Source organism: Oncorhynchus nerka, linkage group LG27, assembly GCF_034236695.1.
Source record: "Oncorhynchus nerka isolate Pitt River linkage group LG27, Oner_Uvic_2.0, whole genome shotgun sequence".
Taxonomy (NCBI): domain Eukaryota; kingdom Metazoa; phylum Chordata; class Actinopteri; order Salmoniformes; family Salmonidae; genus Oncorhynchus; species Oncorhynchus nerka.
This window is the reverse complement of record NC_088422.1, coordinates 97,107,939-97,128,330: the sequence shown is the minus strand read 5'-3', so window position 1 is coordinate 97,128,330 and position 20,392 is coordinate 97,107,939. Positions and strand designations below refer to the sequence as shown.

The following is a 20,392-nucleotide window of genomic DNA, read 5'->3' as shown; positions in this document are numbered from 1 at the left end:
CAGGGTCAGGTGATGCCCATGGAGGAGTTGGGGTGTAGCTCAGGATGGGGGGTGAGGGTGAAGGGGGAGCAGGGGAAGAGAGAGGACAGGCGGCTGGCAGGGGTGTGTGGTCTGGCTAACAGTGGTAACTCCTGCTACATGAACGCTGTGCTGCAGTGTCTCTTCTCCACTGTGCCGTTGGTGGAACACCTTCTCAGCTCACACAAACGCTCCCAGCTGGCCAAGTAAGACCCTGTCTGTCTGTCTGTCTGCCTGTCTGTCTGTCTGTCTGCCTGTCTGTCTGTCTGTCTGTCTGTCCTGTCTGTATTAGATTTTGTACAGTACTGTTTAGCCAGATACTCCAAGCACTTTACATTAATTGGGGGAAACTTAAATCCTCCAATGCCTCTCTCCTTCCTTCCTCCCCTCCTCCTCCCCTCCTCCTCCTCCTCCTCCCTCCTCCCTCCCCTCCTCCTCCTCCTTCCTCTCCTCCTCCATCCCATGCCACTCTTCTCCCTCCTTCCTCTCCTCCTTCCTTTCCCTCCCTCTCCTCCTTCCTCTCCTCCTCCCTCTCCTCCTTCCTCTCCTCCTTCCTCTCCTCCAATGCCTCTCCTCCTTCCTCTCCTCCTCACTCTCCTCCAATGCCTCTCCTCCTTCCTCTCCTCCTCCCTCTCCCCCTACCTCTCCTCCTTCCTCTCCTCCTCCCTCTCCTCCTTCCTCTCCTCCTTCCTCTCCTCCAATGCCTCTCCTCCAATGCCTCTCCTCCAATGCCTCTCCTCCTCCTCTCCTCCTCCTCCTCCCTCCTCCTCCTCCCCCTCTCCTCCTCCTTCCTCTCCTCCTCCCTCCCATGCCACTCTTCTCTCTCTCCCCCTTCCTCCTTCCTTTCCTCCTCCCTCCCATGCCACTCTTCTCCCTCCTCCTCTCCCTCTCCTTCCTCTCCTCTCCTCCTTCCTCTCCCTCTCCCTCCTCCCCCTCCCTCTCCCTCCTCCCCCTCCTCTTCTCCCTCTCCTTTCCTCCTTCCTCTCCCCTCCCTCCTCCTCCTCCTCCTCTAGGTGTAACAGTCCTGTAGTGGGGGTGTTTGTGCACCTCTTCCAGGAGGTGTGGCAGGGTCAGGGGGGTACCAGCTTCACCTCTCCAGGGGAGATGAGGGCCTTGGTCTCCTCCCTGCACCCCCAGTTCAACAACCAATCACAGCAGGACGCCCAGGAGCTACTCCTCCTCCTGCTCAACGCCCTGCATGATGACCTCAAGAATGTACACACACACACACACACACAATCCTGCCACCACACGACTGACCTCCGTCCACACGACTCCTTCCACACACTCCGTCCACAACTCCTCCACACGACTCCGTCCACCGACTCCGTCCACACGACTCCTTCCACACGACTCCTTCCACACGACTCCTTCCACACGACTCCTTCCACACGACTCCTTCCACACGACTCCGTCCACTCCTTCCACAAGACTCCTTCCACACGACTCCGTCCACACGACTCCTTCCACACGACTCCGTCCACACGACTCCGTCCACACGACTCCTTCCACACGACTCCGTCCACACGACTCCGTCCACACGACTCCGTCCACACGACTCCTTCCACACGACTCCGTCCACACGACTCCTTCCACACGACTCCGTCCACACGACTCCGTCCACTCCTTCCACACGACTCCTTCCACACGACTCCTTCCGTCCACACGACTCCTTCCACACGACTCCGTCCACACGACTCCTTCCACACGACTCCTTCCACACGACTCCTTCCACACGACTCCGTCCACACGACTCCTTCCACACGACTCCTTCCACACGGTCAAAGGCTCTGCATCATTGTCTTTCTTGATTCCCCGCTCCTCAAAACCCATTGGATAGTGGATAAGTGTCAGGGGATAAGTGTCAGGGGATAAGTGTCAGGGGATAAGTGTCTAGGGCATAGGTGTCTAGTGGATACGTGTCTAGGGGATAAGTGTCAGGGGATAAGTGTCTAGGGAATGAGTGTCTAGGGGATAGGTGTCTAGGGGATAAGTGTCTAGTGGATAAGGGATACGTGTCTAGGGGATAAGTGTCAGGGGATAAGTGTCTAGGGGATAAGTGTCTAGGGGATAAGTGTCAGGGGATAAGTGTCTAGGGAATGAGTGTCTAGGGGATAAGTGTCTAGTGGATAGGGGATCATTGTCTTTCTTGATTCCCCGCTCCTCAAAACCCATTGGATAGTGGATAAGTGTCAGGGGATAAGTGTCTAGGGCATAGGTGTCTAGTGGATACGTGTCTAGGGGATAAGTGTCAGGGGATAAGTGTCTAGGGAATGAGTGTCTAGGGGATAGGTGTCTAGGGGATAAGTGTCTAGTGGATAAGGGATACGTGTCTAGGGGATAAGTGTCAGGGGATAAGTGTCTAGGGGATAAGTGTCTAGGGGATAAGTGTCAGGGGATAAGTGTCTAGGGAATGAGTGTCTAGGGGATAGGTGTCTAGGGGATAAGTGTCTAGGGGATAAGTGTCTAGGGGATAAGGGAGAAGTGTCTAGGGGAGACGTGTCTAGGAGATAGGAGATAAGTGCCTAGGGGATGAGGGCTAGGGGCTGATTTGGTATTCAGAAAGTGTGTGTGTGTGTGTATATACAGTACCAGTCAAAAGTTTGGACACACCTACTAATTCAAAGGTTTTTCTTTATTTTTTACTATTTTCTACATTGTAGAATAATAGTGAAGACATCAAAACTATAAAATAACACATACGGAATCACGTAGTAACCAAAAAAGTGTTTATATTTTATATTTGAGCTTCTTCAAAGTAGCCACCCTTTGCCTTGATGACAGTTTTGCACACTCTTGGCATTCTCTCAACCAGCTTCACCTAGAATGCTTTTCCAGCAGTCTTTAAGGAGTTCCCACATATGCTGAGCACTTGTTGACTGCTTTTCTTTCACTCTGTGGTCCAACTCATCCCAAATCATCTCAATTGGGTTGAGGTCAGGTGATTGTGGAGGCCAGGTCATCTGATGCAGCACTCTATCACTCTCCTTCTTGGTCAAATAGCCCTTACACAGCCTGGAGGTGTGTTGAAAAACAAATGATCCCACTAAGTCCCACTAAGCACAAACCAGATGGGATGGCGTATCGCTGCAGAATCCTGTGGTAGCCATGACATCCTGTAACTCATATAGCCTCTCCCAGTCCTCCTTGTGTGGGTTTCCCTGGCAACAACATTTTAATAAATATAACCTCCCCCTGGCAACAACATTTTAATAAATATAACCTCCCCCTGGCAACAACATTTTAATAAATATAACCTCCCCCTGGCAACAACATTTAAATAAATCTAACCTCTCCCTGACAGCAGGAACCATCTTATCAGTAAATAAAAACTCAGAAGTGAGTTTGACCGAAACTTGACCAGTCGTCATGAGAGCCAGTTTCATCAGAGCGCTTGATGGTTTTTGCGATTGCACTTGAGGAAACTTTAAAAGTTCTTGAAATGTTGACTGACCTTCATGTCTCAAATTAACGCTGGACTGTCGTTTCTCTTTGCTTACTGTTCTTGCCTTAATATGGACTTGGGTCTTTTACCAAATAGGGCTATCTTCTGTATACCACCCCTACATTGTCACAACACAACTGACTGGCTCAAATGCATTAAGGAGGAAAGAAATTCCACAAATGAACTTTTAACAAGACACACCTGTTAATTGAAATGCATTCCAGGTGACTACCTTATGAAGCTGGTTGAGAGAATACCATGAGTGTTTAAAGCTGTCATCACGGCAAAGGGTGGCTACTTTGTAGAATCTCAAATATAAAATATATTTTGATTTGTTTAACACTTTTTTTGGTTACTACATGATTCCATATGTGTTATTTCATAGTTTTGATGTCTTCACTATTATTCTACAATGTGTGTGTGTGTGTGATTCCGTTGCTGCAGAAGGGGGAGAGACAACAGACACGTTCTTCCCAGCGGTTGTGTCTGGGCAGGAAGTCGCTCAGCTCGGCGCCAGCGGCGGGGGATTCTACGGTGGTGACACGTCTCTTCGAGGGACAACTCAGCTACCAGATGCTGTGTCTGCGCTGTGACGGACACTCCCACAGCAACCAAGTCTTCACCATCCTGTCTCTGCCTATACCACTGGACTCATACAAGTGTTCCCTACAGGTACAACCAACCACAATCAGACTAACACATACAGACTCTGCCTAACCACTGGACTCATACAAGTGACTATACCCTACAGACTACAACCAACCACAATCAGACTAACACATACAGACATACAGACTAACCACATACAGACTAAACACATACAGACTAAACACATACAGACTAACCACATACAGACTAACCACATACAGACTAAACACATACAGACTAACCACATACAGACTAAACACATACAGACTAACCACATACAGACTAACCACATACAGACTAACCACATACAGACTAACCACATACAGACTAATCACATACAGACTAACCACATACAGACTAAACACATACAGACTAATCACATACAGACTAAACACATACAGACTAATCACATACAGACATACAGACTAACCACATACAGACTAATCACATACAGACTAAACACATACAGACTAATCACATACAGACATACAGACTAACCACATACAGACTAACACATCAGACTAACCACATACAGACTAATCCACATACAGACATACAGACTAACACATACAGACTAACCACATACAGACTAATCACATACAGACTAAACACATACAGACTAACACATACAGACTAATCACATCCTGTCTCTGCCTATACCACTGGACTCATACAGACTAACAGGTACAGACTAACCACATACAGACTAACCACATACAGACTAACCACATACAGACTAATCACATACAGACTAACCACATACAGACTAACCACATACAGACTAACCACATACAGACTAATCACATACAGACTAATCACATACAGACATACAGACTAAACACATACAGACTAAACACATACAGACATACAGACTAACCACATACAGACTAACCACATACAGACTAAACACATACAGACTAACCACATACAGACTAAACACAATCAGACTAACCACATACAGACTAACCACATACAGACTAAACACATACAGACTAACCACATACAGACTAACCACATACAGACTAAACACATACAGACTAAACACATACAGACTAAACACATACAGACTAACCACATACAGACTAACCACATACAGACTAACCACATACAGACTAATCACATACAGACTAATCACATACAGACTAACCACATACAGACTAATCACATACAGACTAAACACATACAGACTAATCACATACAGACTAACCACATACAGACTAAACACATACAGACTAATCACATACAGACATAAACCACATACAGACTAACCACATACAGACTAATCACATACAGACATACAGACTAATCACATACAGACTAACCACATACAGACTAATCACATACAGACATACAGACTAACCACATACAGACTAATCACATACAGACTAAACACATACAGACTAATCACATACAGACATACAGACTAACCACATACAGACTTATCACATACAGACTAACCACATACAGACTAATCACATACAGACTAACCACATACAGACTAACACATACAGACTAATCACATCCTGTCTCTGCCTATACCACTGGACTCATACAAGTGCTCCCTACAGGTACAACCAACCACATACAGACTAACCACATACAGACTAATCACATACAGACATACAGACTAACCACATACAGACTAACCACATACAGACTAATCACATACAGACTAAACACATACAGACTAATCACATACAGACTAACACATACAGACTAATCACATCCTGTCTCTGCCTATACCACTGGACTCATACAAGTGCTCCCTACAGGTACAACCAACCACATACAGACCAACCACATACAGACTAACCACATACAGACTAAACACATAAGACTAACCACATACAGACTAACACATACAGACTAATCACATACAGACTAATCATACAGACTAACACATACAGACTAACCACATACAGACTAACCACATACAGACTAACCACATACAGACTAATCACATACAGACTAATCACATACAGACTAATCACATACAGACATAAGACAAACACATACAGACTAAACACATACAGACATACAGACTAACCACATACAGACTAACCACAACAGACTAACCACATACAGACTAACCACATACAGACTAAACACATACAGACTAACCACATACAGACTAACCACATACAGACTAACCACATACAGACTAACCACATACAGACTAACCACATACAGACTAACCACATACAGACTAAACACATACAGACTAACCACATACAGACTAAACACATACAGACAACCACATACAGACTAAACACATACAGACTAAACACATACAGACTAATCACATACAGACTAAACACATACAGACTAACCACATACAGACTAATCACATACAGACTAACCACATACAGACTAAACACATACAGACATACAGACTAAACACATACAGACTAAACACATACAGACTAATCACATACAGACTAAACACATACAGACTAACCACATACAGACTAACCACATACAGACTAACCACATACAGACTAAACACATACAGACATACAGACTAACCACATACAGACTTAACACATACAGACTAATCACATACAGACTAACCACATACAGACTAACCACATACAGACTAAACACATACAGACATACAGACTAAACACATACAGACTAATCACATACAGACTAAACACATACAGACTAACCACATACAGACTAACCACATACAGACTAACCACATACAGACTAAACACATACAGACTAACCACATACAGACTAATCACAATCAGACTAACCACATACAGACTAAACACCTACAGACTAATCACATACAGACTAATCACATACAGACTAACCACATACAGACTAACCACATACAGACTAAACACATACAGACTAATCACATACAGACATACAGACTAACCACATACAGACTAACCACATACAGACTAACCACATACAGACTAATCACATACAGACTAATCACATACAGACTAACCACATACAGACTAAACACCTACAGACTAATCACAATCAGACTAAACACATACAGACTAATCACATACAGACTAACCACATACAGACTAAACACCTACAGACTAATCACAATCAGACTAAACACATACAGACTAATCACATACAGACTAACCACATACAGACTAACCACATACAGACTAATCACATACAGACTAATCACAGACTAACCACATACAGACTAAACACCTACAGACTAATCACAACAGACTAAACACATACAGACTAATCACATACAGACTAAACACATACAGACATACAGACTAACCACATACAGACTAAACACCTACAGACTAATCACAATCAGACTAAACACATACAGACTAATCACATACAGACTAACCACATACAGACTAATCACATACAGACTAACACATACAGACTAAACACCTACAGACTAATCACAATCAGACTAAACACATACAGACTAATCACATACAGACTAAACACATACAGACATAAGACTAACCACATACAGACTAAACACCTACAGACTAATCACAATCAGACTAAACACATACAGACTAATCACATACAGACTAACCACATACAGACTAATCACATACAGACTAACCACATACAGACTAAACACATACAGACTAACCACATACAGACTAACCACATACAGACTAAACACATACAGACTAACCACATACAGACTAAACACATACAGACAACCACATACAGACTAAACACATACAGACTAAACACATACAGACTAACCACATACAGACTAAACACATACAGACTAACCACATACAGACTTAACACATACAGACTAACCACATACAGACTAAACACAATCAGACTAACACATACAGACTAAACACAATCAGACTAACCACATACAGACTAACCACATACAGACTAACCACATACAGACTAACCACATACAGACTAACCACATACAGACTAAACACATACAGACTAACCACATACAGACTAAACACATACAGACTAACCACATACAGACTAACCACATACAGACTAAACACATACAGACTAACCACATACAGACTAATCACATACAGACTAATCACATACAGACATACAGACTAACCACATACAGACTAACCACATACAGACTAAACACATACAGACTAATCACATACAGACATACAGACTAACCACATACAGACTAAACACATACAGACTAATCACATACAGACATACAGACTAACCACATACAGACTAATCACAATCAGACTAAACACATACAGACTAATCACATACAGACTAAACACATACAGACTAATCACATACAGACTAACCACATACAGACTAACCACATACAGACTAAGACTAATCACATACAGACATACAGACTAACCACATACAGACTAACCACATACAGACTAATCACATACAGACTAACCACATACAGACTAAACACCTACAGACTAATCACAATCAGACTAAACACATACAGACTAATCACATACAGACTAAACACATACAGACATAAGACCACATACAGACTAAACACCTACAGACTAATCACAATCAGACTAAACACATACAGACTAATCACATACAGACTAACCACATACAGACTAATCACATACAGACTAACCACATACAGACTAAACACATACAGACTAACCACATACAGACTAACCACATACAGACTAACCACATACAGACTAACCACATACAGACTAAACACCTACAGACTAATCACAATCAGACTAAACACATACAGACTAATCACATACAGACTAATACAGACTAAACACATACAGACTAATCACATACAGACTAACCACATACAGACTAAACACATACAGACTAACACATACAGACAACCACATACAGACTAACCACATACAGACTAATCACATACAGACTAAACACATACAGACTAACCACATACAGACTAACCACATACAGACTAACCACATACAGACTAAACACATACAGACATACAGACTAACCACATACAGACTTAACACATACAGACTAATCACATACAGACTAACCACATACAGACTAACCACATACAGACTAAACACATACAGACATACAGACTAAACACATACAGACTAAACACATACAGACTAATCACATACAGACTAAACACATACAGACTAACACATACAGACTAACCACATACAGACTAACCACATACAGACTAATCACATACAGACTAACCACATACAGACTAAACACATACAGACTAATCACATACAGACTAAACACATACAGACTAATCACAGACTAACCACATACAGACTAACCACATACAGACTAAACACATACAGACATAAGACTAACCACATACAGACTAACACATACAGACTAATCACATACAGACTAATCACATACAGACTAACCACATACAGACTAAACACATACAGACTAACCACATACAGACTAATCACAACAGACTAACCACATACAGACTAAACACCTACAGACTAATCACATACAGACTAAACACATACAGACTAATCACATACAGACTAACCACATACAGACTAAACACATACAGACTAAACACATACAGACTAATCACATACAGACTAACCACATACAGACTAACCACATACAGACTAATCACATACAGACTAATCACATACAGACTAACCACATACAGACTAAACACCTACAGACTAATCACAATCAGACTAAACACATACAGACTAATCACATACAGACTAACCACATACAGACTAAACAGACTAAACACATACAGACTAATCACATACAGACTAACAGACTAAACACATACAGACTAATCACAATCAGACTAAACACATACAGACTAATCACATACAGACTAAACACATACAGACATACAGACTAACCACATACAGACTAAACACCTACAGACTAATCACAATCAGACTAAACACATACAGACTAACACATACAGACTAACCACATACAGACTAACCACATACAGACTAATCACATACAGACTAATCACATACAGACTAACCACATACAGACTAAACACCTACAGACTAATCACAATCAGACTAAACACATACAGACTAATCACATACAGACTAAACACATACAGACATACAGACTAACCACATACAGACTAAACACCTACAGACTAATCACAATCAGACTAAACACATACAGACTAATCACATACAGACTAACCACATACAGACTAATCACATACAGACTAACCACATACAGACTAAACACATACAGACTAACCACATACAGACTAACCACATACAGACTAAACACATACAGACTAACCACATACAGACTAAACACATACAGACTAACCACATACAGACTAAACACATACAGACTAAACACATACAGACTAACCACATACAGACTAAACACATACAGACTAACCACATACAGACTTAACACATACAGACTAACCACATACAGACTAAACACAATCAGACTAACACATACAGACTAAACACAATCAGACTAACCACATACAGACTAACCACATACAGACTAACCACATACAGACTAACCACATACAGACTAACCACATACAGACTAACCACATACAGACTAAACACATACAGACTAACCACATACAGACTAACCACATACAGACTAAACACATACAGACTAACCACATACAGACTAATCACATACAGACTAATCACATACAGACATACAGACTAACCACATACAGACTAACCACATACAGACTAAACACATACAGACTAATCACATACAGACATACAGACAACCACATACAGACTAAACACATACAGACTAATCACACAGACATACAGACTAACCACATACAGACTAATCACAATCAGACTAAACACATACAGACTAATCACATACAGACTAAACACATACAGACTAATCACATACAGACTAACCACATACAGACTAACCACATACAGACTAAACACATAGACTAATCACATACAGACATACAGACTAACCACATACAGACTAATCACATACAGACTAACCACATACAGACTAAACACCTACAGACTAATCACAATCAGACTAAACACATACAGACTAATCACATACAGACTAAACACATACAGACATACAGACTAACCACATACAGACTAAACACCTACAGACTAATCACAATCAGACTAAACACATACAGACTAATCACATACAGACTAACCACATACAGACTAATCACATACAGACTAACCACATACAGACTAAACACATACAGACTAACCACATACAGACTAACCACATACAGACTAACCACATACAGACTAACCACATACAGACTAAACACCTACAGACTAATCACAATCAGACTAAACACATACAGACTAATCACATACAGACTAATCACAATCAGACTAAACACATACAGACTAATCACATACAGACTAACCACATACAGACTAAACACATACAGACTAACCACATACAGACTAACCACATACAGACTAACCACATACAGACTAATCACATACAGACTAAACACATACAGACTAACCACATACAGACTAACCACATACAGACTAACCACATACAGACTAAACACATACAGACATACAGACTAACCACATACAGACTTAACACATACAGACTAATCACATACAGACTAACCACATACAGACTAACCACATACAGACTAAACACATACAGACATACAGACTAAACACATACAGACTAATCACATACAGACTAAACACATACAGACTAACCACATACAGACTAACCACATACAGACTAACCACATACAGACTAACCACATACAGACTAACCACATCACACCTAATCAGACTAACCACATACAGACTAAACACATACAGACATACAGACTAAACACATACAGACTAAACACATACAGACTAATCACATACAGACTAAACACATACAGACTAAACACATACAGACTAACCACATACAGACTAACAGACTAAACACATACAGACATACAGACTAAAGACATACAGACTAATCACATACAGACTAATCACATACAGACTAACCACATACAGACTAACCACATACAGACTAACCACATACAGACTAAAAACACATACAGACTAACCACATACAGACTAACCACATACAGACTAACCACATACAGACTAACCACATACAGACTAAACACCTACAGACTAATCACATCAGACTAAACACATACAGACTAATCACATACAGACTAATCACAATCAGACTAAACACATACAGACTAATCACATACAGACTAACCACATACAGACTAAACACATACAGACTAACCACATACAGACTAACCACATACAGACTAACCACATACAGACTAAACACATACAGACATACAGACTAACCACATACAGACTTAACACATACAGACTAATCACATACAGACTAACCACATACAGACTAACCACATACAGACTAAACACATACAGACATACAGACTAAACACATACAGACTAAACACATACAGACTAATCACATACAGACTAAACACATACAGACTAACCACATACAGACTAACCACATACAGACTAACCACATACAGACTAATCACATACAGACTAACCACATACAGACTAAACACATACAGACTAATCACATACAGACTAAACACATACAGACTAACCACATACAGACTAACCACATACAGACTAAGACTTAACACATACAGACTAATCACAGACTAACCACATACAGACTAACCACATACAGACTAAACACATACAGACTAACCACATACAGACTAATCACAATCAGACTAACCACATACAGACTAAACACCTACAGACTAATCACATACAGACTAAACACATACAGACTAATCACATACAGACTAACCACATACAGACTAACCACATACAGACTAAACACATACAGACTAATCACATACAGACATACAGACTAACCACATACAGACTAACCACATACAGACTAATCACATACAGACTAATCACATACAGACTAACCACATACAGACTAAACACCTACAGACTAATCACAATCAGACTAAACACATACAGACTAATCACATACAGACTAACCACATACAGACTAAACACCTACAGACTAATCACAATCAGACTAAACACATACAGACTAATCACATACAGACTAACCACATACAGACTAACCACATACAGACTAATCACATACAGACTAATCACATACAGACTAACCACATACAGACTAAACACCTACAGACTAATCACAATCAGACTAAACACATACAGACTAATCACATACAGACTAAACACATACAGACATACAGACTAACCACATACAGACTAAACACCTACAGACTAATCACAATCAGACTAAACACATACAGACTAATCACATACAGACTAACCACATACAGACTAACCACATACAGACTAACCACATACAGACTAATCACATACAGACTAATCACATACAGACTAACCACATACAGACTAAACACCTACAGACTAATCACAATCAGACTAAACACATACAGACTAATCACATACAGACTAAACACATACAGACATACAGACTAACCACATACAGACTAAACACCTACAGACTAATCACAATCAGACTAAACACATACAGACTAATCACATACAGACTAACCACATACAGACTAATCACATACAGACTAACCACATACAGACTAAACACATACAGACTAACCACATACAGACTAACCACATACAGACTAAACACATACAGACTAACCACATACAGACTAAACACATACAGACTAACCACATACAGACTAAACACATACAGACTAAACACATACAGACTAACCACATACAGACTAAACACATACAGACTAACCACATACAGACTTAACACATACAGACTAACCACATACAGACTAAACACAATCAGACTAACACATACAGACTAAACACAATCAGACTAACCACATACAGACTAACCACATACAGACTAACCACATACAGACTAACCACATACAGACTAACCACATACAGACTAACCACATACAGACTAACCACATACAGACTAAACACATACAGACTAACCACATACAGACTAACCACATACAGACTAAACACATACAGACTAACCACATACAGACTAATCACATACAGACTAATCACATACAGACATAAGACAACCATACAGACTAACCACATACAGACTAAACACATACAGACTAATCACATACAGACATACAGACTAACCACAACAGACTAAACACATACAGACTAATCACATACAGACATACAGACTAACCACATACAGACTAATCACAATCAGACTAAACACATACAGACTAATCACATACAGACTAAACACATACAGACTAATCACATACAGACTAACCACATACAGACTAACCACATACAGACTAAACACATAGACTAATCACATACAGACTAAGACAACCATACAGACTAATCACATACAGACTAACCACATACAGACTAAACACCTACAGACTAATCACAATACAGACTAAACACATACAGACTAATCACATACAGACTAAACACATACAGACATACAGACTAACCACATACAGACTAAACACCTACAGACTAATCACAATCAGACTAAACACATACAGACTAATCACATACAGACTAACCACATACAGACTAATCACATACAGACTAACCACACAGACTAAACACATACAGACTAACCACATACAGACTAACCACATACAGACTAACCACATACAGACTAACTACAGACTAAACACCCTGCATACAATCAGACTAAACACATACAGACTAATCACATACAGACTAATCACAATCAGACTAAACACATACAGACTAATCACATACAGACTAACCACATACAGACTAAACACATACAGACTAACCACATATACAGACTAACCACATACAGACTAATCACATACAGACTAAACACATACAGACTAACCACATACAGACTAACCACATACAGACTAACCACATACAGACTAAACACATACAGACATACAGACTAACCACATACAGACTTAACACATACAGACTAATCACATACAGACTAACCACATACAGACTAACCACATACAGACTAAACACATACAGACATACAGACTAAACACATACAGACTAAACACATACAGACTAATCACATACAGACTAAACACATACAGACTAACCATACAGACTAACCACATACAGACTAAACACATACAGACTAACCACATACAGACTAACCACATACAGACTAACACACAGACATACAGACTAAACACATACAGACTAAACACATACAGACTAATCACATACAGACTAAACACATACAGACTAACAGACTAACCACATACAGACTAACCACATACAGACTAAACACATACAGACATACAGACTAACCACATACAGACTTAACACATACAGACTAATCACATACAGACTAACCACATACAGACTAACCACAAACAGACTAAACACATACAGACATACAGACTAAACACATACAGACTAAACACATACAGACTAACACATACAGACTAAACACATACAACCACATACAGACTAACCACATACAGACTAACCACATACAGACTAAACACATACAGACTAACCACATACAGACTAATCACAATACAGACTAACCACATACAGACTAAACACATACAGACTAATCACATACAGACTAAACACATACAGACTAATCACATACAGACTAACCACATACAGACTAACCACATACAGACTAAACAGACTAATCACATACAGACATACAGACTAACCACATACAGACTAACCACAGACTAACCACATACAGACTAACCACATACAGACTAAACACATACAGACTAATCACATACAGACATACAGACTAACCACATACAGACTAATACAGACTAACCACATACAGACTAATCACATACAGACTAATCACATACAGACTAACAGACTAAACACCTACAGACTAATCACAATCAGACTAAACACATACAGACTAATCACATACAGACTAAACACATACAGACATACAGACTAACCACATACAGACTAAACACCTACAGACTAATCACAATCAGACTAAACACATACAGACTAATCACATACAGACTAACCACATACAGACTAACCACATACAGACTAATCACATACAGACTAATCACATACAGACTAACCACATACAGACTAAACACCTCAGACTAATCACAATCAGACTAAACACATACAGACTAATCACATACAGACTAAACACATACAGACATACAGACTAACCACATACAGACTAAACACCTACAGACTAATCACAATCAGACTAAACACATACAGACTAACCACATACAGACTAACCACATACAGACTAACCACATACAGACTAATCACATACAGACTAATCACATACAGACTAACCACATACAGACTAAACACCTAGACTAATCACAATCAGACTAAACACATACAGACTAATCACATACAGACTAAACACATACAGACATACAGACTAACCACATACAGACTAAACACCTACAGACTAATCACAATCAGACTAAACACATACAGACTAATCACATACAGACTAACCACATACAGACTAATCACATACAGACTAACCACATACAGACTAAACACATACAGACTAACCACATACAGACTAACCACATACAGACTAAACACATACAGACTAACCACATACAGACTAAACACATACAGACTAACCACATACAGACTAAACACATACAGACTAAACACATACAGACTAACCACATACAGACTAAACACATACAGACTAACCACATACAGACTTAACACATACAGACTAACCACATACAGACTAAACACAATCAGACTAACACATACAGACTAAACACAATCAGACTAACACATACAGACTAACCACATACAGACTAACCACATACAGACTAACCACATACAGACTAACCACATACAGACTAACCACATACAGACTAAACACATACAGACTAACCACATACAGACTAAACACATACAGACTAACCACATACAGACTAACCACATACAGACTAAACACATACAGACTAACCACATACAGACTAATCACATACAGACTAATCACATACAGACATACAGACTAACCACATACAGACTAACCACATACAGACTAAACACATACAGACTAATCACATACAGACATACAGACTAACCACATACAGACTAAACACATACAGACTAATCACATACAGACATACAGACTAACCACATACAGACTAATCACAATCAGACTAAACACATACAGACTAATCACATACAGACTAAACACATACAGACTAATCACATACAGACTAACCACATACAGACTAACCACATACAGACTAAACACATAGACTAATCACATACAGACATACAGACTAACCACATACAGACTAACCACATACAGACTAATCACATACAGACTAACCACATACAGACTAAACACCTACAGACTAATCACAATCAGACTAAACACATACAGACTAATCACAACAGACTAAACACATACAGACATACAGACTAACATACAGACTAAACACCTACAGACTAATCACATACAGACTAAACACATACAGACTAACCACATACAGACTAACCACATACAGACTAATACATACAGACTAACCACATACAGACTAAACACATACAGACTAATACAGACAACCACATACAGACTAACCACATACAGACTAACCACATACAGACTAAACACCTACACAATCACAATCAGACTAAACACATACAGACTAATCACATACAGACTAATCACATCAGACTAAACACATACAGACTAATCACATACAGACTAACCACATACAGACTAAACACATACAGACTAACCACATACAGACTAACCACATACAGACTAACCACATACAGACTAACCACAGACTAATCACATACAGACTAACCACATACAGACTAAACACATACAGACTAACCACATACAGACTAACCACATACAGACTAACCACATACAGACTAATCACATACAGACTAAACACATACAGACTAACCACATACAGACTAAACCACATACAGACTAACCACATACAGACTAAACACATACAGACATACAGACAGACAGACTTAACACATACAGACTAATCACATACAGACTAACCACATACAGACTAACCACATACAGACTAAACACATACAGACATACAGACTAAACACATACAGACTAAACACATACAGACTAATCACATACAGACTAAACACATACAGACTAACCACATACAGACTAACCACATACAGACTAACCACATACAGACTAAACACATACAGACTAACCACATACAGACTAATCACAGACTAACCACATACAGACTAAACACCTACAGACTAATCACATACAGACTAAACACATACAGACTAATCACATACAGACTAACCACATACAGACTAACCACATACAGACTAAACACATACAGACTAATCACATACAGACATACAGACTAACCACATACAGACTAACCACATACAGACTAACCACATACAGACTAATCACATACAGACTAATCACATACAGACTAACCACATACAGACTAAACACCTACAGACTAATCACAATCAGACTAAACACATACAGACTAATCACATACAGACTAAACACATACAGACATACAGACTAACCACATACAGACTAAACACCTACAGACTAATCACAATCAGACTAAACACATACAGACTAATCACATACAGACTAACCACATACAGACTAACCACATACAGACTAATCACATACAGACTAATCACATACAGACTAACCACATACAGACTAAACACCTACAGACTAATCACAATCAGACTAAACACATACAGACTAATCACATACAGACTAAACACATACAGACTAAACACATACAGACTAAACACCTACAGACTAATCACAATCAGACTAAACACAATCAGACTAATCACATACAGACTAACCACATACAGACTAACCACATACAGACTAACCACATACAGACTAATCACATACAGACTAATCACATACAGACTAACCACATACAGACTAAACACCTACAGACTAATCACAATCAGACTAAACACATACAGACTAATCACATACAGACTAAACACATACAGACATACAGACTAACCACATACAGACTAAACACCTACAGACTAATCACAATCAGACTAAACACATACAGACTAATCACATACAGACTAACCACATACAGACTAATCACATACAGACTAACCACATACAGACTAAACACATACAGACTAACCACATACAGACTAACCACATACAGACTAAACACATACAGACTAACCACATACAGACTAAACACATACAGACTAACCACATACAGACTAAACACATAGACTAACCACATACAGACTAAACACATACAGACTAACCACATACAGACTAAACACATACAGACTAACCACATACAGACTTAACACATACAGACTAACCACATACAGACTAAACACAATCAGACTAACACATACAGACTAAACACAATCAGACTAACCACATACAGACTAACCACATACAGACTAACCACATACAGACTAACCACATACAGACTAACCACATACAGACTAAACACATACAGACTAACCACATACAGACTAAACACATACAGACTAACCACATACAGACTAACCACATACAGACTAAACACATACAGACTAACCACATACAGACTAATCACATACAGACTAATCACATACAGACATACAGACTAACCACATACAGACTAACCACATACAGACTAAACACATACAGACTAATCACATACAGACATACAGACTAACCACATACAGACTAAACACATACAGACTAATCACATACAGACATACAGACTAACCACATACAGACTAATCACAATCAGACTAAACACATACAGACTAATCACATACAGACTAAACACATACAGACTAATCACATACAGACTAACCACATACAGACTAACCACATACAGACTAAACACATAGACTAATCACATACAGACATACAGACTAACCACATACAGACTAACCACATACAGACTAATCACATACAGACTAATCACATACAGACTAACCACATACAGACTAAACACCTACAGACTAATCACAATCAGACTAAACACATACAGACTAATCACATACAGACTAAACACATACAGACATACAGACTAACCACATACAGACTAAACACCTACAGACTAATCACAATCAGACTAAACACATACAGACTAATCACATACAGACTAACCACATACAGACTAACACATACAGACTAATCACATCCTGTCTCTGCCTATACCACTGGACTCATACAAGTGCTCCCTACAGGTACAACCAACCACATACAGACCAACCACATACAGACTAACCACATACAGACTAAACACATACAGACTAACCACATACAGACTAACACATACAGACTAATCACATACAGACTAACCACATACAGACTAACCACATACAGACTAACCACATA

At 39.5% G+C, this 20,392-nt stretch overlaps 1 protein-coding gene across 1 annotated transcript in view; it reads left to right on the top strand.

The window, feature by feature from the left end:
• Positions 1-3,853: 3,853 nt before the first annotated feature.
• LOC135565135 (ubiquitin carboxyl-terminal hydrolase 50-like) overlaps positions 3,854-20,392 on the top strand; it is a 29,617-nt gene continuing 13,078 nt past the window's right edge. Inside the window, exon 1 of the mRNA XM_065011194.1 lies at positions 3,854-4,135. Coding sequence (XP_064867266.1) covers positions 3,854-4,135 — 282 coding nt within the window. The remainder of the gene's footprint in view (positions 4,136-20,392) is intronic.